The sequence below is a fragment of the Ovis aries genome, chromosome 3 (assembly GCF_016772045.2).
Source record: "Ovis aries strain OAR_USU_Benz2616 breed Rambouillet chromosome 3, ARS-UI_Ramb_v3.0, whole genome shotgun sequence".
Lineage (NCBI taxonomy): Eukaryota > Metazoa > Chordata > Mammalia > Artiodactyla > Bovidae > Ovis > Ovis aries.
In genome coordinates this window covers 8,676,269-8,698,781 of record NC_056056.1, presented here as the reverse complement: position 1 = coordinate 8,698,781, position 22,513 = coordinate 8,676,269, and the positions used below count along the sequence as shown (strand labels likewise).

The window sequence follows — 22,513 nt, the reverse complement described above, 5'->3', positions numbered from 1 at the left end:
AGCTACCCAGGAAATTGTGGATAAAGCTGAGTCTTAAACCCAGGCTTCTCTATGAAGCTCAGGCATTTTTCATCTCATTCTCACGTGGATGGTAAAGAGGCAAGGGGCGGGAAGATTTATTCACTCAGCTGATGCTTATTGAGTGCTTGCCACATTTAAGGCCCAGGCGTTAGGCCTCTGAGCAGTGGCAGGAGGGCCAGCATCGGAGGGGAGCAGTGGACTGCTCTGGGTTGCAAGGCGGTCTCCTTCCCTCCTGGTCAGCCTGTGTCCATCTCTCGCAGAGTCGGGGCTGGAGTACTACCCCCCTTCTCAATACCTGCTGCCGGTCCTGGAGCAGGATGGGGCCGAGAACTCCCTGGACAGCCCCGACGGGCCCACAGACAGACTCTGCAGGGAGGAGGAGGAGTGGCAGGTAAGGCGCACTGCCTGCTGGCGTGTGGGGTGGGCAGCGGGGAGGGCGAGGGTCGGGGTGTGTGTGCGAGGGCTCTGGCCTCAGAGCTTTGGCCCCCCAGATTGCTCCATCAAACTAGAATTTACCTCCCTTCAAACAGACATGCGGGGGGGTTCCCTGGTGATCTTGTTGTTTAGCCGCTAAGTCATGTCCGACTCTTTGCAACTCCATGGACTGTGTAGCCCACCAGGCTCCTCTGCCCATGGGATTTTTCAGGCAAGAATACTGGAGTGGGTTGCCATTTCCTTCTCCAAGGGATCTTCTCGACCCAGGGATCAAACCCTTGTCTCCTGCTTTGGCAGGCGGATTCTTTCTTTTCTCTGGTGGCCTTGTGGGTAGGATTTCGGGCTTTCAGTACCGAGACCCAGGTTCCATCCCTGGTTGGGGAGCTGAGATCCCAGAAGCTGAGTGACTCAGCCAAGCAGATACGTGTAGAAGTTTTCACAAGGCCTCCTAGGCGCACTAGCTCATTTGCCACTAGCTAGCTTTGCCACATTTAAGGCCCAGGCGTTAGGCCTCTGAGCAGTGGCAGGAGGGCCACCATCGGAGGGGGGCAGTGGACTGCTCTGGGTCCTCGCCGCACTAGCTCGCCAGCACCAGCTTCATCCTACTCCTCTCTGTCCCTGAATGTCTAGGGTGTTTGAATAGGGGGTTCCCTCTGCTGGATTCTCCACTCCCGTTTGCTCCAGTCTCATCCTTCAGTTCCCAGCTGAAACATCACATTTTCTGAGAAGCTTTCCACAACGCAGCAGCCTAGGTCAGATCTATGGAAGTTCTCAGAGTGCCCTGTGCATTTCCTGGGAGAACCTGTGTTGCTGAACTTGGGTTCAGCTGCTCATGGCTCAAGAATCCAACACTGAAAGACAAGTGTTGGGTGAAAGGAAGGATAGCTTTACTGGGGAAGCTAGTTATCCTGGGGGAGAAGCTGGATGCATGTCCCCAGGAACCAACTTCCGATTATGGGTCGGGGGCAAAGGGTTCTTAAAGCAGGGGTGTCGGGTGTGGAGGCAGAGGAGGGGGCCGCGTGCGGAGCATCATCTTGAAGTCAGTCATCCGGCTGCCTGATCAGCAGCATCCTGATCGTTTTGGGTACAGTTCATCTGTAACTCCAGAGTCGGTTTGTTCCCGTTTCTTTGAGGCCGGTTCTGGGAATTGCGTGAGATGGAGCAGTTTATGTCATGGCTGCAGACTGGGCATCGTGTAGCTCATTTCTTCCACCTGGTGGGGGTTTCAGTATCTGCAGAACAGCTGAGGAATACAACTCAGAACATTATCTGTAGCCTTTGAGGAGGAGCTAAGGGTTCTTGCCTTTGTTTAATGGCTAAACAGTTATTTTTGTCTTGCTTGACTATGTTGCTTCTGTGTTTTCTCATTTCTCTTAAGTTACTTCTTTGGCTAAAATCTCTACAGACAAGAGGCAGGTGGAGGACACTGAAGGAGGAGGGGATCTGTCCTGGGAAGGCCCCACAGAGCCCTGCTCTGTTACAACCACAGCTCTAATTACATGAAGAATTACTCAAGAAAGAGTTTGCTTCCTGTCTGTCTCCCTGCTTGATGGAGCTTGAGGAGAGTGGACCCCTGGGTCCCTGGGGGAGGCCTAGAGTAGGTCAGGGCTGCAGGAGGAAGCTCAGCAAGGGTTACCCACAGTAACCAGGGTGCCTCTGACGGTGAGGCCTGACAGAAACCGCCTCTGTGCCCCACCCACCTACCCATATGCTCCTCCATACTGCTGCTGCTGCTGCTAAGTCACTTCAGTCGTGTCCGACTCTGTGAGACCCCATAGACGGCAGCCCACCAGGCTCCCCCGTCCCTGGGATTCTCCAGGCAAGAACACTGGAGTGGGTTGCCATTTCCTTCTCCAATGCATGAAAATGAAAAGTGAAAGTGAAGTTGCTCAGTCGTGTCCGACTCTTAGCGATCCCGTGGACTGCAGCCTACCAGGCTCCTCCATCCATGGGATTTTCCAGGCAAGAGTATGGAGTGGGGTGCCATTGCCTTCTCTGATGCTCCTCCATGGGAGCCCACAAATTGAGGTTGGGAGGGGGCACCAACTGTAGCCAGCTAGGCTTCACATCTGATTGTGGTGATGGTCACATGACTATATGCAGTTGTCAAAACTCAGACCTGTACACGTCTTTAAAAAGATACATTTTACAGTACATAAATTATACCTCCATTAAAAACTATGTTTGTATATGGAAACACATACAAACGTATGTATTTTTTCTAAAGGCACAAACTGTAGGTAGGTAGATGCATGGACTTAGGTCTGATAATGATATTTACATGGGAGCAGGGCTGGGGAAGAAACCCAAGTAAGATGGTAGGTGTTGCAAGAGGGCATCAGAGGGCAGACACACTGAAACCATGATCACAGAAAACTAGTTAATCTGATCACACTAGGACCACAGCCTTGTCTAACTCAGTGAAACTAAGCCATGCCCTGTGGGGCCACCCAAGACGGGCAGGTCATGGTGGAGAGGTCTGACAGAATGTGGTCCGCTGGAGAAGGGAACGGCAAACCACTTCAGTATTCTTGCCTTGAGAACCCTATGAACAGTATGAAAAGGCAAAATGATAGGATAGGTGCCCAGTATGCTACTGGAGACTCATTGGAAAAGACTCTGATGCTGGGAGGGATTGGGGGCAGGAGGAAAAGGGGACAACCGAGGATGAGATGGCTGGATGGCATCACCAACTCAATGGATGTGAGTTTGAGTGAACTCCGGGAGATGGTGATGGACAGGGAGGCCTGTCGTGCTGCGATTCATGGGGGTCGCAAAGAGGCGGACATGACTGAGCAACTGAACTGAGGGCTCAAGACGGTGGGAGGGAACAAGGATTAGGCCTGGGAGTGGTCAATGGATACTTTTATATGCCTTGGTTAGTTTTTTACAAGGAGAATATAATCAGGTATTATCTGTATAACTAAAGATAAGCTTAAATTTTACTCCTACCTCAGCATAGGGAAAATCTTATTTCTTTATAGGATGCTGCTTTTACAGCTCCAACACTTGATCCTGATCTCAGAACCAGATAACTAAATAGAAAGGCTGGTTGGTTAAAAAAAAAAAAAGTGTGTGTGTGTGTGCATGCATGTGCTGATGTTGGACTACAAAAGTAATTCCTGCTCCTTGTTATAAATCTAAACAATACAGAAATATATGGAGTGAGCATCTCTCCTCCTACCCTGCAGTCCCAGCCCCTGGAGGCGGTCACCATGAACCGATGAATGACTCTTCTTCGTGGCTTTTGTCTCAGCCACCCCAGAGCTGGGAGCTGAGTTTTGGTGGTGGTGCTTTTACAAGAGAGGAATCGTGCTGTGCAGACAGTGAAAGATGGCAGACATCCTTCAGTAGCTGCGCCCACATGCCCCATCGTTCGACAGCTGTGTAATAATCCACTGTGTGGATGAACCGCGACTTAGCAATTGCATCCTGATGGGCATTTGAGTTATTTCCAGTGTTTTCACTCTTTTGAACAATTCTGCAGGGAACTTGCACACACACCTTGGTGCATTTGTAGCTGTTTTGGAGGCTGGAGCTGGTAGCTTGCAGGTGTGCTGTGCCGACATACCAGGGGTCAGACACCCATTTCTTGGTCTCTTTTTTTGAACACCCACACCTTCTCTGAGCTGCATCACCAGAACTTAAGACTTCAAGCTCTTAAGCCAAGCCCCGTGGTTCTCAACCCTAGTGTCCATCAGAACCATCCAGAACCCTTTATCAAACAGCCAGCCCCTTCATCCCCTACCCTCTACCCAGCCCTCCAAGGCAGTCCCTCTGGATGGACCTGCAAATCTGAGGGCTGTCAGGCTGCCTGGGGATTCTGGGCCAGTGAGAACCCCTGCTGCCCACCTTCTCTTAACCACTATCTTTTTTTTGCCTCCCAGAATAGGTTCTCAGACTATGAGAAGAGGAAGGTAAGAAAATGTCTTTAGTCCTCTGCCACTTTTCTTCTCATTAAACATCTCAACTGTTATATTTGAGGAGACAAGCTCTTCCAACCTCTTAAGTCAGAGGGGGAAGCAACGGTTGCCCCTTACGTATATCACCTCCCCACAGTCTACCCAGCCTTGGTGGTTGGGAGGATGTCCCCACTTTACAGATGAGAAGACTGAGGCTTGGAGAGATTGAGCCCATCCCCTGCAGCTGTCACATCCTAACCCCCTAAAGCCTGTGCCAGCATCACCAGGGTCTCCGTTCTTGCAGGAACAGAAGATGCTGGAGAAACTCGAGTTCGAACGGCGCCTGGAGCTCGGGCAGCGAGAACACGCCCAGCTCCTCCAGCAGAGCAGCAGCCAGAAGGATGAGATCCTTCAGACGGTCAAGGAGGTTCGTGAGTGGCTAGGTGGGGTCAGGCCTGTCTGCTCCCTCTGCCGGGGGCCTCCTGACTCAGGCTGTGGTTCCTCTGGTGTGGGAAGGCAGTGGGGGTGACCTCTCTCAGGCCCACCCGACAGGACGCAGGGTTGGGGAGGAGTCGTCCATACAGGTCACCTAGCCCGGGCTCTTCCTGTGCGTGGATACCCCGAGGCCTAGCAAGGGGAAGACTTGGCCCAAAGTCAACACAGATGGCAAGACAGAGGAAACCTGGTCTCCTCGTCTCGGGCCTGGGCCCCTGGCTGCTCTGCGGTTCCTGAACGGGTCCCAGCAGACCCCAGACCTCTGCTTGTCCTGCCGCAGGAGCAGTCCCGGCTGGAGCAGGGCCTGAGTGAGCACCAGCGCTTCCTGGATGCAGAGCGTCGGCGCCTGCAGGAGCAGCTGAAGCAGACAGAGCAGAACATCTCCACCCGGATCCAGAAGCTCCTGCGGGAGAACCAGAGGTCAGGCTCCCATCTCCCCGCTCCCCAGACCCAGAGACCTCCCTCAGCGTGATGCCCACGTGGGGCTCAGTCTCTCCCTCACCGTCTCTGATTCTACCCAAGGTCTCGGTGCTGCGTTTGGCACTGACTTTAAGAGAATCTGGTTTCCCCGATGACTCAGCGGGTAAAAAATCCACCTGCAGTGCAGGAGACACGGGAGACGCGCTTTGATCCCTGGGTTGGGAAGATCCCCTGGAGGAGGAGATGGTAACCCACTCCAGTATTCTTGCCTGGAGAATCCCATAGACAGTGGAGCCTGATGGGCTACAGTCCATGGGTCGCAAAAAGTCGGACAGGACTGAGCAAGTAACACGCTTAAAAGAATCTGATCCAGGGATGACCAGGTTTGCCTCTTGGGGATGCTGCTGATTGGATCTTTGCCTCCCAAGTTTCCCATCTGTAAAGTTAGTGGGTTTAACAAGTTAAAATCACATCCTGCTCTAATATTTTGGCTTTCCAGTCACCTGTCACTCTGAGGTCAGCCATTCGCCTTAACAGATCTTGTCCAAGGCCAGAGCCGCAGGGAGCAAGTTCCGATGGGAGAGAGCAGGTTGGATAGAAGTCTCAAGAAGCCTGAGAAAGTTTAACTGGGGGTCTCTTGGGGAAAGATTCCAGAAACAGGCTTTGCCACACCCTCTGCTGCTTCCAGCCTTCTGTTCACTGTCCTCCGGGTCCTCCTCCCTCACCTGCAGTTGAGTGCCAGCGGGACCTGGCTGGCCTGCCATGCGCAGTGTGCCCACTCCCGGGGGCACCCAGGAAACTGCCCTCTGCTGGCTGCTTTTTACATGTGAAGCACTTTATGTCTGTTTTCTTGTTCACACTTTACCAATACTCCATAAAGCTTTAAAAAAATTATTCTTCCCATTTCACAGATGAGGAGCTGGGATTTGGAGTGGTTGAGGAATTGGCCTGAGAACACAGCCCTAAATGCCCAGTTCCTAAGCCCCCTTCAGCCGTTCTGTTGGAAACGGACCCAACAATGACTGCCGGCTTTTCATGGTTTCCTTCACAGGCAAAAGAAAAGTTCCGAGATTCTGAAGTCTCTGGAAAACGAAAGGTCAGTGTCCTGCTCTAGCACGTTCTCTATGACTGCCTGTCTTCCTGTGGGTGAGCAGACCTGGGGGGAGAAGGTCTTGTGATTCTCGAGGATTATGTCAGAAAGATTTCCTAGAGTTTTGAGGGGATTCAGGCTTCCCTGGTGGCCCAGATGGTAAAGACTCTGCCTGCAATGCAGGAGACCCACAAGTTTGATCCCTGGATCAGGAAGATCCCCTGGAGAAGGGAATGGCAACTTCCTTCAGTATTCTTGCCTGGAAAATCCCATGAACAGAGGAGCCTGAGGGGCTACAGTCCATGGGGTCACAAAGAATCGGCCCAGCTGGCAACTAACACTTTTACTCTATCATGAGGAGATTCACCCCCTTACAGAGTTTTTAATTAAAAAGAATCGCTGCCTTCAAGTTTGTTAAAACATACTGTCCTGAGAAAAGTTCAGACATGAATAAGAATGTATGTATATTAATGTCCAATTGTATTTCTAGTGTAAATAGTTAGAAATTTCTGGAAAGAAAAATTTGTTCACTCCTCTGTACATAATTCATGTAATCTGTAAGCGTTAAACGTCTTATAGAAGAATATTCCTTGTTAAGGGAAGCACTATATTGCTAGGTGGAAAAGTGGCATCTACAGTGTATCACTTCTTAAAGACAACTTACTTGTATCTCTGCTCAGAAAGTAGAAGGACCCACCCCAGATGTTTCCACTGAACCTCTTTGAGTGGTGGGAATTGGAGGTGGTGATCTTTGTCTCATTCCCTTTGGGTTTTCTGCACTTTGCAAATTGGCTGTGTTAAGGTGCCCACTTTAGTCATCAGAAAAGGTGACAGGTGGGGTGGCCTCACTCCCTACTCCCTGGGGTGTTCGGGTGAGTCCTTCCTGGTCCTCAGGGACCCCAGAGTGTCAGTGTGTGAACCTGGCTGCTGTGCTTGGGGAGCTTCCCCTCCCCCACAGGCCCAGCCTTCCTGGCTCCTGGCTGCCTGGGCAGGCCTCCTGCAGGGGGGCTTGTGTGGAGTTGCGGCCCCACCACCCTGCCCGCTTCAGCTGGGGGCTGTGGCAGCTGGGGGCGGTCAAGGCCGAGCTGAGCTGTGGCTGGCGGCACTGACTATTCAGCACACTGAGCCGGTGCCCTCTGGGCTGGGCCTGGGCTCCAGGGGTGCAGCGGGGGTGGTCTTCCCTTGAGCAGCCTGTGGGCCTGGGCTGAGTGCTCAGGTGATCCGTGTTGCTTCTGGTGAAGTCAGACCCTGCAAGAAACGTAAAGGAGGTTGTCCGCCTCCCAACCACTGTGCCAGTTTGGTGTGCGTGGGCGAGGTGGGGAATAGTGTGCACACAAGCAACGTGCGTGCGCGCACACACACACGTGCAGCTACTTTTTAATTTTCACTTCACTGATGTATTTCCATGCCAAAAACCTCATTATTTGTAATAACTATAGCTTTATAATTATATCGTAATTTATTGTAATTAGCCCTCTGAACATTTAAGTGGCTTCCAGTGTTTTGTAACTACAAACAATGTGACCGTAAACGTCTTCTAGATATACCCTTAGGCACTTGGGTGAACGTTTTAGAAGGAAATATTGGAAGACCACTTAGCTAGGTATTGCCAGACTGCCTTCCAAAACACGTTTGACTGTTCACGTCCCTCAACAGCATGAAGTACCCATTTCTCCACCTTCATTGTCATTGCCAGCGGTTATCTCGTTTTCTTAAGCTCAACCAACCCAACATGTGAAAAGAAAGTTTTACTTTTTTCGTCACTAGCAGTATTAAGAATCTTTCCATTTTTCCTTTTTTTTTTTTTTTTTAAGGTCACTTTTATTTAAGCATCAGTGAATTGGCTGCATCCTTGGCCTGTTTTCCTAAGGGAATCTTCATCTTTTTATGTCACAAGCTCTTAACTGTAAAAGTTAACAGGGCCCCAGGGGAGGTGCATAATGCCACGGGCATATCAGAGGGCACGTCCAGCTTGATACATAAGGGAGGACTTCTTGAAGGAGGTGGTGGTCATCTGGCGAGATTTCCTATTGGAAATGTTACGTTTGCTCAACACGTGGATCGCTTTCTCTCTAGAATAAGAATGGAACAGTTGATGTCCATAACGCAGGAGGAGACGGAGAACCTGCGGCGCCGTGAGATCGCCTGTGAGTCCTTGGGGTAGGGCGGGGTCCTGGGAGCAGAGGGGACAGCCGTCCCATCCCCCTGTTGGTCACCTTTAGGGGGTGCTGAGGGGTTGCCTCTCAAGACGGTCCTTCGAATCCTGTCGTGGCATGGGCTCTAGGGTCAGGCTAGACTTGGATTAAAAAATCCCAGCTCAGGCACATAGCCATATGACCTAAGGGACATTACTGATCCCTGACTTTTCCGAGCCTCAGTTTTCATATCTGTAAAATGGGGAAGAAGGTAATAATCTTCCTTGTCAGGTCATTACGAGGGTCCAATAAGATCATGCTGGCGCAGAGCGAGCATTTCGTAAACGATGGCTGTCAGGGCTGCTCCCCTTGAGAGCTGCGGCAGCCCCTCTCGTGGTCCTAGGAGCTCGCCTTCCTGCTGCTCCCTGAGGGGTCCCAGGGTGTTTCACTGTCCACACAAACAAGGGCAGTGGGTGTCACGCAGTTCTTCAGAGCCTGAGTGATAAGATGGGATGTTCTGTGCACCCTCAGCCCAGGTTCATCGTGTGCCCAGCGGTGGACTGGCAAGTCCCGTACACCGTCTCATCCCACTCTTGCCCCGTGAGGTGTCAGATCATTAATTTCCCAATTTGAAGGTCACGGTCGTCCACCATTTATAGAGAAGCGTTGTGTTTGTATTGCCAGATGGATGTTTATCAAATAGCTGGTTGGAAATAGGCTTAGTGTTAGGGGGCTTTTGTTTTCACCTTTTCAAATTTCCCTATTGCTTAGCTTTAAAAAAAAAAAAGCGTGTGTTATTTTTATAACTGAAAAAGGTCAACAAAAGTAATGGAGAGGCAATAACCTAGAGTGGTGGAGGGCATATGGTGTCAGGCTGTCCTGTGTGCTGCCAGAGGGAGTGTGAATCGGCTGGATCTTTCTGGCGGGCAGAAAGGGCAACTCCTGTATATATTATTCATGACCTTGAACCTGTGCACTTCTAAGAGTTATTCTAGGAAGTGATCAAATAGTGAGATGTGCACAAAGATGTCTGAGCAGGGATATTTGTAGAAGTACCATTTGATAATCACAAGAAGACTTTGGATGCGATGAAACAGAGGATTATCTTAAAACTTCAGTCATCCATGGTCTTTCCTTGTGGCTCAGCTGGTAAAGAATTCACCTGCTATGTGGGAGACCTGGGTTTGATCCCTAGGTTCAGAAGACCCCCTGGAGAAGGGAAAGGCTACCCACGCCAGTATTCTGGCCTGGAGAATTCCAGGGACTGTATAGTCCATGGGGTCACAAAATGTTGCACACGCCTGCGACTTCCACTTTCACTTTTTCACCGTCCACGCACCATAGTGCTCCGTTGGTGCTATTAACATGGCTGTGTTGATATAGGGATCCATTCATGAAAGGTGAGAAAGGAGGTATATTTAATGTGATAAGCGTTTTAATTTTCTTGTGTTATGGTGAAATATACAAAGCATAAAACTTACCCTTGTAACCACTCGTAAATGAATAGTTCTGTGGCATTAATAGCTCTGATGGTGCATTATTCACCATCACCCCCATCAGAACCTTTTCAGCATCCCAAAGGGAAACTGTACATCTGCTAAATAGGAACTCCCCCTCCCCTTCCCCAGACCCCGTAGAGCCACCGCTCTACTTTCAGTCTGCCTTCTGTCTCTGAGTTTGACTGCTCTCGGGACCACGTGCAAGTGGAATCATACCGTGTGTGTCCTTCCCTGATTAGTTTCTTTCAGATAATGCCCTCAGAGTTCATCCGTGTTGTAGCTTATGTCAGAATTCCCTTCCTTTTTAAGACTGAAATATTACAATGTATGGATAGACCACATTTTAACAAATGTTATTTATGGCCGTGCTGGGTCTTCGTTGCTGCGAGGGCGTCTTTCTGGTTGTGGCGAGTGAGGGCCGCTCTCGAGGAGCGCCGCGCGGGCCTCTCACTGCGGTGGCCTCTCTCGTTGCCGAGCACGGGCCCTAGGTGTTGCAGGCTCAGTAACTGTGGCGCACGGGCTTAGTTGCTTATGGCGTGTGGCCTCCTCCTGGATCGAGCCTGTGTCCCCCGCGCTGGCAGGTGCTTTCCTTCCCGCTGGACCATCAGGGAAGTCCTTAGACCGCGTTTTGTTTATTCATTCTTCCATCAGTGGGCACTTGGGCTGTTTCCACCTGTTTTTTGCCTGTTGTGATCCATGTTGCTATGAACATGGGTATACAAATATTCAGGTTCCTGCTTTTAATTCTTTCATTTAAATTTTTGTAAATCCATCAATATACATTAAAAATTCTTCAGTAGAAGATACATCAAAATAATATTTCTGGGTGACAAGACTGTAGGAGATTGTGTGTGTGTGTTCAGTCTCTTGTAACTCATCAGCCTTTTAAGCTGGAGTTACTTCTATAATTAAAAAAAAAAAAAGATTTTTTTCCCAAGGGTGATTGTCAGGTGGGTGGCCAGGTGACCCCATAGGCCAACAGGAGCGGCTGCTCAGCCCTGCACCGCCCCCCTCCCCCACTGCACTCTCCACCCCCAACGTGTTTCTTCAGCCGCCATGCAGCAGATGCTGACCGAAAGCTGTAAGAGCCGGCTCATCCAGATGGCCTACGAGTCTCAGAGGCAGAACTTGGTCCAGCAGGCCTGCTCCAGGTAAGATAAGGAAGGGGCTTCCTGAGTGAGGAGGTTGGGGGAGCTGGCTCAGAGCTATGGAGCGAGCATTGGCACAGGAATCCCCTGCCATGCATGGGCCACCCCACCCCGGGCCAGGTCCTCAGGAGTAAGTGACTGCTGGTCTTTGTGGCTTTTCTCACTGGGCCCTAAGGAAGCACCACCAGCCAGTGGCAGAGCTTAGGGTTTGACCCAAACAGTGTGCTCTAAACTGTGGCGACTCAGTCTCCCAGGTCACAGGTCAGGAGTGGGGTGCACTCAAGGGTGTGGTGAGGGGGTTGTCTCACGCTGACAGCCACTCTGGGCCTGGCCCTTCAAGTTCACCCCAGCACTGTTTTTGTGTCTGGAGGAGCTGCAGTGCCCAGCAGGTGAGCAAAGTGCCTTTGAGGCTCAGGAGACCCAGACAGGGACAGGCCAGCAGCTCTGACCGCTCTTGTGTCTCTCCTCCCCCTGGGCACCTGGAGCATGCCAGCCTACCCTGCGTTCCTGCAGAGACGGGGTTCTTCTGCCTTCTAGGTGATGTGACTTTGTTTTTAGGAGCGTGGGCACTTGGGACAGACAGATGTGGATTCACATCCCGCTTCTATTTCTTAACTGTGATGTCTTGGGCAAGTTATTTTCCCTCTCTCAGTCTTGGTTTTCTTATCACTAAAATGGGGATAAATGACAGTAGCTATTACTAGAGTTACTGGAGGACTTGATGGACCTTAGTGATCATGTCAGCGCATGAGGATGCAATAGATAGCAGCTGTTATCATGACACAAACTCAAAACCAAGCTTGTACCTAAATAATGGGCATGTTAGTGGTAGGGTTTGGGTTTTTGTGCCACTGGACTTGTTCTAGGGGGATGAGGGCGGGTCCACGGCCAGGCTGAGAAACACTGGGGTGGAGGGTGAGATGTTAGTGCCAGGAAGGACAGCTTTCTCTCAGCTTGTGAGGTTAACCTGAGAGGTCGTGAGCTCCCTGTCGGTGGAGGATGGGTGGGCAGAGCCAGGCCACCACTTCAGGGGGGTGTCGTAGAGAGGATTCCCAGAGATCACCTCCCCAGCCCCAGAGACACAGACTCTGCCACCACCCTGCTAGGGCTGTGGGATTCAGACAAAACTCCCATGTCCACCCAGCCCAGGACGTGGCCCCCAGCGGGTGCTCCATAAGTCTTGCTGAGTGAATAAATGGTTTATCTCCCATCTCCTCCAAGGTGCCTGGCACACAGTACGTGCTCAGGAAATGTTCAGAGAGTGAGTGAATTTGCTGTCTTTCCGGCAGCATGGCTGATATGGATGAGCGGTTCCAGCAGATTCTGTCGTGGCAACAGATGGATCAGAACAAAGCCATCAGCCAGATCCTGCAGGAGGTGAGCCCTTGCCCAGGGCTTGGGGCGGGGGCATAGGGAGGGTGCAGGGAGCCGAGAGCAGGGCGGCTCAACTCCATGTGGAGGTGCTGTTCTGGAGAACATAAGAACCAAGATGCTCAGAGAGTTTAGAAATGCACAGACCATCAGGATGAGGGGCAGGGAGAGGGCTCTCTGGGTGGTGGTTTCCACTTACTGAAGTCAGGAGAGCTGTCCTTCCTGGGCACCCCCTCCCCGTGCTGTGTGGGGCTCCCTCATGAGGATCTGGTGGCAGTGCCCGCCCCCACCCCCCTGCAGAGTCGGAACAAGCCCCTGACTTCTCCCTTCCAGTCCCGCCACCCTTTATCTGCTCTCCCTTGGGCTTAGGGGTCGCACAGCAGGTGCTACTGTGTGGACCAGCCCAGGAAGGCCCCCTCTTGACTTCCTCCCTCCTCTGTCCAAATTGTTCAGGCCCCAGGTTTCCCCATGCGCCCTGTCAGGGTTCCCCCACCCTCTCGTCTCTTCTCTCCTTTCTCCCTCTGTGACGTCATCCTCCCATCACAGGCCCATCGCTCCCTTTCCTTCCTCCCCGACTCCGATCTCTCTCTTCTTCCCCCCACAACGCTGTGGGCTTAGTCCTTGCACGACTGTCTGAGGAAAAGGCTGTATTTCTCAGAGAGGATGTCCGGCCTTGGGGTAAAGATGAGGCTCTGAGCTAGACAGACTTGCGTCCCAGTGCCAGCCAGCTCACTTTCCCAAACCTCACTCTCCTCATCTGTGAAATGGGGCAGTGAGGGTGCCTCCCCCCACCCCCTTCATTGGTCGTTCCACGTGCACCACAGGGAGAGCCCTGAGCACGTGGCCGGCAGGTAATACGTGCTTAATAAGTATTATTTGTTAAAAAATTAAGCAAGTGAGCTGAAAAGTTGTTGTCTAACAAGGAAATAGGCATAGGTTAGGGTGTCTTTGAGGCAGGCTGTGTTTGGGCCCCCTGAGCAGCCATGCTGTCTGTCACAGAGCGCCATGCAGAAGGCAGCCTTCGAGGCTCTCCAGGTGAAGAAGGACCTGATGCATCGGCAGATCCGGAAGCAGGTGAGCGCGGCCCTGCCCCCCAGACCGCCCTGTGGGCTTTCAGAGGCCACAGTTCAGGTCTGAGTCCCGGCTCCTCCAGGCCAGGCCCGCAGGAAGTCTCGCCAGCACCTCCCTCCCCTCACAGAGCCTCACAGGGCATCACCTACTCGGGGTGTCACCTACTTGGGGTGTCTGGAGGTGCCTGGGACAGCACTGTGGATGCTGGCTGGTGGGACCTGTGCCTGCTGCTTGTCACGACGCCCAGGGCTGAGGGAGGGAGGCCCTGACCCCTGGGCAGCCCCACGCTGACCAACCCCAGGCAGGACCCTTCAGCCGGCTCGAACTGCAGCGTCCTGTGGCCCAGATGGAGGAGCTGGGACAGGTGACGCCCCACCTGGGTGGGTGGAGCCCGGGGCGTGCTCCCGCGTGGCCTCCGCTGCTGACCCCCAGGTGACCTTGGGCGAGCCCTCGCCCAGCGAGGCTGTGTCTGGCTCACTGTGCTCCCTGGGCAGGTGGTAGGGTGGCTGGAGACAAGCGAGCTTTCAGGCTACAGGACGCATATCACGTTGTATTCAGCACACTTTCAATTTCACATTTTGCATGGTTTTTTTTTTTTTCCTTCTTTTTCTTCTTTTCTATTTTGGCCAAAACCAACTTACCTTTTTATTTCCCCTTTAATTTCAACCCCACATTGCCGGACATGAATCTCATTCCTCTGACCAGGGGTTGGTGGGGTCATAGGGGCAAAGGTCGCAGGTCATAGGCTCAGAGTAGAGAAGTCACTGGCTGTGGGGGTCTGACCCCCAGGACTAAAAGACCCCACTCACACCCTGGAGGTATGTGGTGATCCCCTAGACATTCTCACTATGGGTGGTTCTGACCCACCAGGCCAGCTGTTCCCCTGGAGACCACAGGCAGGGACAACCTCGAGGAAAAGGCACACTCACTTACCCGCTGTGAGTCCTTGGGCAAGTTATTTAATATCTCTGAGCCTTGGTTTCCTTGTCTGTGAAATGGAGGCAATAATACCTCCAACGGCAGAGGAGAAGCGATGGAAAAGATGCGTAAAAAGTGCGCAGCACAGTCCTAGCGTGTGCCGTCTCAATGAATGTCAGCGACTATATTATTGTTACTGTAATCCAGTTCCTTCCGCTCCCCTCCGCTCTCCTCTGTGGACAGCTGTCTAGAGGAAGCAAGAGAACTGGATGGCAAGAGGCTCTGAGAATTCCAGGTCTGTTCTTCACTCTGGCCCGCACCTTGAAGGAAGCCCCTTCGTCCCATGCACCTTGATGGGCACCCCCTCTGGGCTGGCCCTGTGCCCGGCTTTTGATCAGCAGTTCTGGCCAGGACAAGCACTCAGCCCCGTGAGCTAACAAATTCTGTTTAAAGCCCTGCTGATAAGGTTTACCAGGTTCTCAGCCCCCTTCATTCCAGAGCCTCCCCCTGCCCCCCCAGAAAGGATTCTTAGGCCGCTTGGCCATCCAGGAGCAGCGGCGCAGGACTGAGCCGTGGTTAATGTGAATTAAAAAAAAACCCTGTCTCGTCTTCTGTTTAGATTAAGTTAATAGAAACTGAGTTATTGCAGCTGACACAGCTGGAGTTAAAGAGGAAATCCCTGGACACAGAGGCGCTGCAGGTATGTTTAGGGCTCCCCGGCCTGCCTGTCCCCCCACTCCACCCCCACTGATGAGACCTCCCGCTGGCGCCCCCACCCCTCTCAGCTGCCCTCCCGCAGACAAGGCGGTGATGCTGGAGGATGCCACGACCCCAGAAGGCTCATGCGGGCCCAGCGCAGGCCCAGGTTAGGGGTGGGTCAACCTGTTGCTAGGCAGGAAGGTCAGAGGAAGGAGGGTTTCATTGCCAAGGCTCACCAGGCTGCATCTCCATCTCCGTGTTGTCTTTGTTTTGGAGCTGGGTCGCTACTGAGCTCCCTGCCTCTCTCAAGCCATGCTTCTGGGGCACTGGTTCTCACAGCTAACACCCCGGAGGGGACAGCATTCTTGGTATCCCCAGGATGTTTGGAGGAGGAGTGCCTGTCACTCCTGCAGGCAGCTCCCCTGATCTCTGGCCCTTGCTGTGTGCCCTGGGCCGGGAGGGGAAGAGGGGCGGAGGGATGGCCCTTTGCCTGTTCTGTGCCTCAGTCTTCCCAGGCGTTCACAGAGGGGCTGGGTCCATGGTGTGAGAGGGCGTGTGCCCTGTGCCCGGCTTTCGAGCAGAGCCTTCTGTCTGCCCCTGTCCCTGTGTCTGTCCTCAGCGGACAAGTTTTTGTTTATCCCATGGGTTTCTCACTGCGGAAGAGAGCTAGGGTCTGGAGTCCTGGTCACAGGTCTGCCGCTGTGTGACCTTAGGTAGGTTGCCTCCCCTCCCCAGGCCTTCAGGTTGCCCCTGCATAAAATAGAAGGAGTCTCCTAGACCCAGCCTGTGTCATGGAGCCATCAGAGATCAGTGGGAGAGGCCTCAGCCTTGCCGAGGTTAGGGGCACTCAACCCCCAGCATAACCTCTGTGCTTGGTGGGTGCCCATCTCCTGCCTGTTGGAGCTGTGGGGCTCCCCTTCTTGGGGTCTCCATGGGATATTCCAAGAGGAAGAGAGGAGTGGAGCGTGGACACAGATGGGGCTCTCTGGGGTATGCCCGTTCCACCATGCTGGCTGGCGTGGGCTCCTCACCCCTCTTGCCCTTTGCTTCTGCCCAGGTGCTCTGTGGTCAGTGAGCCCGAAGTCAGGGTCCCTGCCGCTTGTCATTTCCTTTGTTTGGCGTTTCTCATCACCGCACTGTCATTGGGCACTAGATCCCATGCCTGGCCTTGCCCGCCCTCCAGGGAAGGGAGGTGCAGGCTGGGGAGAAGGGCACCTCCACTCTCTCCCCCGGTCCTCAGCCTGAGATCAAGGACAGAGCCTTGATGGGAGTCAGGCCTACCGCAGCCCCCAGCTGAGAACCAGTTGGAGGGGTGTCCTGCCACTGCGCCACGGGTGCCTTGGGGCCGGGGAGCCGTGAGCTCCCAGCACTGGCCACGGCCTTCTGTCGCAGGAGATGATCTCGGAGCAGCGCTGGGCCCTGAGCTCACTGCTCCAGCAGCTGCTCAAGGAGAAGACGCAGCGAGAAGAGGAGCTCCGGGAGATCCTGGTACATGTGGCGTCCATGTCGTGCGCGGGGTGGCTTTCCCTCCAAGCCCACTGTTCTTAGAAACGCGTCGTTATCCTAGACATCCCCTGAGCTCCACCGTGGGCCAGGCCCTGTGCCGGGAACAGATGACAGCAAGGCCAGTCTCTTCCCGAGCCCTGCACGAGCCCGGGTGGTATGTTTGTGCCGCTGGGCACAGACCACGTTAACATGTGCTATGCACGGCCAGCCTTGTCATGGCCAGGCTCCCGCCCACAGGGACCTTGGTGACTCGCTGTCCACTGCAGCAGGACGTGACCATCAGGGTCACAGGCTCCCGAAGAGAGGTGTGTCCAGTCCAGAGAGGGCCAGGCCAGAAAAGGGGAGTCACTTAGCTAGGTCCAAGAGGGCCTGCCCAGGGAGCTGGGGGATGCCCAAGTTGCAGTCCCACGGCGCAGCGTGCAGCCGTGGCCCCGGCTTGGTGGCTCGGCACAGGCTCCAAGCTGGGCCTGAACCTGGCTCTGACTCGGGGCGGCCCTTGGCTCTTGGGCCGGCTGCTAATCTCTCTGCCAGTCGCTCAGTCTCCTCACCTGTGACGTCGAGACTGCTTCACAGAGTTGTGAGAACTGAGTAAAACGGCATCTCCCAGCACACAGCAGGCTGGCACCAAGCGCCCTGATGCTCTTGCTGTTGCTGCGCTTACTCCTCCATCCCCAGCACCTAGAACCGTGCCTGAGTGACGGGGTGGAGGAATCCGTGTGAATAGCCAACTTCCTTGTGCATCTGTCTCTGTGCCCATGTCCTGTGTGGACACCCCTCTCTCCTGTTCTCAATGCTCCGGCTTTGTGGGTGAAGGTGGACAAGGTGCCCTCCAGAAGCTGAGTTACCCCTAGCGTCCCAGCTCTCCCCCTGCTGGCACCCAGAGGACACGCAGAGCCTCCCGGGGGGAGGAGACGTCTGCCTACTGCTTTGTTTTTCCCACAGGGAGATGAGAAGGTGTCTCCCCTCCAAGTCATGATGCCCGGGGCGGCGGGGGGCAGGGGCGCCACATGTCAGCTGCCCAGGTTCCTACAGATGAAACAGTGAGACTTAGTGGAGAGGGATGTTCTTGGTAAAACACCAAGTCCATCCATATGCCGTTCACAGCCGCCCATGCCATCAGCGTTTCTGACTCGTAACTAACAGTGTCTGCTTCCTTCTTGGCAGACGGAGTTAGAAGCCCAAAGTGAAACCAAACAGGAGAATTACTGGCTGATTCAGTATCAGCGGCTCTTGAACCAGAAACCCTTGTCCTTGAAGCTGCAGGTGAGAGTTGCGGGCGTGCCTACCCCACAGGAGCCCTGGGCCCCGGTAGTGCCAGCTTGCTGATCTGTCTGGTGGAATTCCCTTCCCATCTCTGGTGACCGGTGCACCGGGGCCTGTCCTCGGCCTGGGCAGGCACAGGAATGGTGGGGGCGGCATTGGTTCTGGTGGCGGGAAGACAGTTCCTGCCGGGTGGAGCCCGCTGTGTGCTCACCACTGCAGGGGCTCGGACAGGACAGGGGTGGTCCCTTCCCCCTCCTCACATGCCCTTTTTTTTTTTTTTAATAAAAATGGAGCCTCAACAGTAGTGTTCTCCAGCCCCGGGTGTGTAGATCTCCTTGTGTGTCTGGATCTGATGATGTAAGATCTGGGTGATTTCATTTGCTTCAACAGTCCCCCTCCTCGATGGGCACTTACGTTGCTGGCTTTGTCAGGTTTACTGAGTGGCAGTGAACCAACTGCTTCACGCATCTGTCTCTGTGCCCTTCCATAGCCGTCTCGGTAGGAAAAGTCCCAAGAATACATTTTTCCTGTCGCGTTACACATATCTGAACTCTGGGTGTGCTGTGGTAAGTCACGGCCTTGTGGTTTTTCCCGGTCTGTGGTGCACTGGGCTTCCCCCACGGGTGTGTCTTGCAGGAAGAAGGCTTGGAGCGCCCGCTGGTGGCCCTCCTGGTGGAGCTGTCGGCTGAGCACTACCTGCCTATCTTCGCCCACCACCGCCTCTCACTGGCCATGCTGAGCCGGATGGGCCCTGCGGACCTGGCCAAGGTGGACCGCGGCGGCCCCTTGGGGGAGGCTAGGGAGGTGGGCAGGGCCCTGGCCCGACAGCCGAGGGGGGACTTGATCTTCACGCAGTTCTTGGCAAGGCTTGCCGCCTGCAGGTGACTTGGGGCCGCCTTGCTCCCAGCAGGCCAGGACGCCTGCCCTGTCTGCCCCCAGTCACCTGGCTACAAAAGCCAGAGCCGCAGGTGCTGCGGACCCCAGATTGTCCCCTCCGCCAGCCCCTGTCAGATGGGATCTTCACATCATAGGCTGGGCAGGTCCTTGGAGGCCATCTGGACCGTCCTTTCCCCACACTCTGGGCTGACAGTTCTATCGGCAGCACTGCCTGCGCCTGGTACACTCTGCATGAATTCATTTACTCTTCAGAAGAGACAAATACTGACTCTGGCGAGTACTTAACAGTGTTTGACACTGTTAAGCGCGTTTTACATATAAGCATGTTTTAGATAAACATCTAAGCGTGTTTTACATATAAATTCATCGGATCCTCATAATAACCTGGGCTTCCCAGGTAGCACAGTGGTAAAGAGTCTGCCTGCCAATGCAGGAGACACAAGAATGTGGGTTCAATCCCTGGATCAGGAAGCTCCCTTGGAGAAGGAAACAGCAACCCACTTCAGCATTCTTGCCTGGAGAATCCATGGACGGAGGAGCCCAGCCGGCTGTGGTCCATGGACTCACAAAGAGCACATACACAATAACCTAGGCAGGCAGGTACGGTCATCGTCATTTTTCAGGTGAGGACATGGAGACACAGCAAGGTAGTAGCTTGCCTGAGGTCACATGGCAGAGCCACGTCCAGCCCAGGGGCCGTGCTGTCGGCCACTCTGCTGAACTGCCTGGTCCCTTGACAGAGGCAGACACAGACACCAGGGCTCAGAAGGACTACGTGGGCCACGTTGCCCAAGTTCAGGAGCGCTTGCTCTGGAGGCTGAGGGACTGAGCGTCTGGTGCGGCCACTTTGCAGCAGTCCGGCCTCGGTGTGAACCACCCGACTGCGTGAACTGACAGCCCACCGCTGTCGGCCCAGCCCCTGCACTTGCTGGACCGGGGCTGTCACCAGTGCTGGTTTCCCTGTCTTTCCGCCGCAATGATGGCCGGGCCGGTCAGCCTCCACATGTCTAGTCGAAGGTGCCAGAAGTCAGGGAGGAGGCGGTCCTGGCGGCTCTGTGCTGCGCCGCAGGCCCCCTGCCCAGCCGTGCCCAGGCCCTGACCTGCCCCCTCGGTCCTCGCAGGTGGGTGTCTCGGAGGCCGGCCTGCAGCACGAGATCCTGCGCAGAGCCCAGGAGCTGCTGGACGCGGCCAGGACCCAGCCAGGTACCGACGCCCGGCCTCTCCTAGCAGAGCCCTGACGCGGGGGCGTGGCTGGAGCATCACCTCTTTCCCTTTCAGGACGAGTAGGACCACTTCCAACCCCTGCCAGTCCTTAAGCTCATCTCCTAAAGAAGCCATTTATAAATGGGAAAAATAGGCCCCAAAATGGAAAACATGAGCTTTTCCTATGGTGGTGGAGGGACCCTCCTGGCTTCCCTAAACCCACCCTACTGACATCAGGAACCACACACTCAGGGGCCCTGGAGTAGCGGGAGAAACCCGCCGGGCCCAGTGCCCACAGGTGCCCAGCACTGCGCCCGGGGCAGGTGTGTGTGGACAGAGATGTGTGTGGTGCGGACTGGGAGGCGGGAGGAGCTGTGGCTGAGTGGGGGCAGGAGGGATTGTGGGTGGGGTTAGGGGTGTGGGGAGGAGTCAGGGTCTCCTGCCTGCCGAGCAGGACAGGTGTCAGGCATTTGACACGATGACCGTGTCAGGCCTCCTTTGTGCAGCCCCACGGGGTGGGCGCCGCTGCTGCCCTCCTTTGAGGGATGAGGAAACTGAGGCAGAGAGGTTAACCCTAACCTTGAGGGCTTCTCCCTGACCGTGGCCGCCCTCCAGGGAGGGGCCGGGGCGGGACATCTCCTTCTTAGCTCACGGGCAGCAGATCCTCAGGCATCTTCCTGACAGTTCTCCAAATCCCAGGACTCAACATATGTTCCATGAAATAGAGATGTGCCTCCCCCCACGCCTACAGCGGTTGTTTGGGGGGCACCATGAGGCCCTTAGAAGGTCTAGGGTGGTTGTGACAGGCTTTAAAAAAAAAAGGAAATCGTTAAGGTTTTTTTCCCTGATTATCAGAAATTAGTAATTTAAACCACAGACTACTTGAACAACATGTGCTCTGAGGGGAGGGGGCTCAGGGATGAAGAGACTCGGGTGTCACTGGCGCAGGTGGTGTGATGAGAGATGGATTCTCACGTCCTGCTTTGGGCGCTTGGGACCTGGGCAGAGGAAGCTGGCTTAGGGCGGAGCAGCAGGTGTGCTGGGAGCTCTCCCAGGGCAGGGGCGCAGCCTTGAGAGCTGTCTAGTCCTTTCCCTGCTCCTCTGGGCCCCTTGTGCCCGGGCCCCTGGTGGGGAATCTGTGCTCAAGGTCGGGCGCCCCCCAGAGCCCCTCACCCAGGGTTCCTGGCCCTGCGGCCCCACCACCAGGTGGCCCTCTGGCCGTCGGCGAGCAGCTTTCCCTCCCTGATTTCTCATCTGTGACAGTGGCAGGGTAGCCCAGAGGGGTTCAGGGTGTGTGAGGGGTAAGAGGACTCAGTTGCCCAGGGTCCTGGCCCTCCCACTTTATAGATGGGGAATGAGGCTCAGCAAAGAGAAACAAGAGGGTGTGTGGGAGCATCACCCCCGCCCGCCACCTCCAGCTCTCTGTCCACTTAAGGCAGGCTGGGCCGGGGAGGGATGGGGTTAGATAGTCAGAACCCTGGCTCAGCCTCTGTCTTTCCCCACAGAGCTGCTGAAGCCACCCGAGGGCGGGGTCCTGCCCACAGCCCCCGAGGAGCTGCCTGAAGCAGTGAGACCCTCGGCTCCCCCCGCAGAGCTGCTGGAGGTACAGACCTCAGAGTGTGTGGTGTGCCTGGAACGGGAGGTAAGTCTAGGGGTGATGGGCCCAACCCCCGGGGCCACCATCCCCCCACCCCCGCACCCGCCTGTCCAGCACCTGCCACCCTCTCAGGCATGGGTGATTCATTCTGCAGAGAGTTTAAAAATATGTTGTGTTCATTAGAAATTTTGGAAAATACAGGAAATTAAAATGACCCATGATCCCAAGACTCAAAACATGAGCAATACTGACAGCATTTGCTGGGCCTTTTTTCTTTTTTTTTACAGAAGAGTTTTTTAAATTCATGCAGGGAAATTTCCCAAGTCATTAAATATCAACAAAATTTTCCCTGGAGAGGTTTTTTTCAAAACTCTTAGTTTTAAAAACAAAATTAACAGCTGTTATAAAAAAACAACATAGCATATAAAATAAACCCCTGTTCCCTCCACCATGATCCTACTTGGAAAAGGCCACATGTTAACAGTTTGATCACCCCGTGGTCTTTGATGGCCCCAGAGAATGCCATGATACAGGGGTTGGGGAGGACTTGGTTATGAATTTAACCAAACCTCTGCTCTGGGCCCCAGAGGTGGCTTCCTGTCTCTCCTAAAAAGAGGAAATGCTGAGGCAAAGCATGGACACATCCACAGCTTGTGATCCATAAGGTTGGGGTCATTTTGAGGCAAAGTGCATAAAAATCCCTAAATTGGAAGCAACCTGCACATCCTCTTAACAGCAGGGCTGGTGAGACAGGCAAGGGACCACCCTCCCCCCACCCCAAACGGCTGCTACAGAGGGCGGGGGCATGGAGCACGTCCTGGGAGGGCGGTGGGATCCTGTGTT

The 22,513-nt window shown here is 54.2% G+C and overlaps 1 protein-coding gene across 6 annotated transcripts in view; it reads left to right on the top strand.

Moving 5' to 3' along the window:
- Window positions 1–22,513, top strand: part of LRSAM1 (leucine rich repeat and sterile alpha motif containing 1) — a 34,334-nt gene that overhangs the window by 10,995 nt on the left and 826 nt on the right. For 5 of the 6 annotated variants that reach the window (XM_042245679.1, XM_060411785.1, XM_027966425.2 and 2 more), the window contains 15 exons: window positions 282–412; window positions 4,344–4,373; window positions 4,663–4,785; window positions 5,134–5,273; window positions 6,325–6,369; window positions 8,440–8,510; window positions 11,049–11,148; window positions 12,435–12,522; window positions 13,516–13,590; window positions 15,125–15,205; window positions 16,597–16,692; window positions 17,875–17,973; window positions 18,610–18,741; window positions 19,992–20,073; window positions 21,579–21,715. In XM_042245679.1, coding sequence (XP_042101613.1) covers window positions 282–412; window positions 4,344–4,373; window positions 4,663–4,785; window positions 5,134–5,273; window positions 6,325–6,369; window positions 8,440–8,510; window positions 11,049–11,148; window positions 12,435–12,522; window positions 13,516–13,590; window positions 15,125–15,205; window positions 16,597–16,692; window positions 17,875–17,973; window positions 18,610–18,741; window positions 19,992–20,073; window positions 21,579–21,715 — 1,430 coding nt within the window. The remainder of the gene's footprint in view (window positions 1–281; window positions 413–4,343; window positions 4,374–4,662; window positions 4,786–5,133; window positions 5,274–6,324; window positions 6,370–8,439; window positions 8,511–11,048; window positions 11,149–12,434; window positions 12,523–13,515; window positions 13,591–15,124; window positions 15,206–16,596; window positions 16,693–17,874; window positions 17,974–18,609; window positions 18,742–19,991; window positions 20,074–21,578; window positions 21,716–22,513) is intronic. The other variant, XM_027966428.2, reaches the window with a different exon arrangement.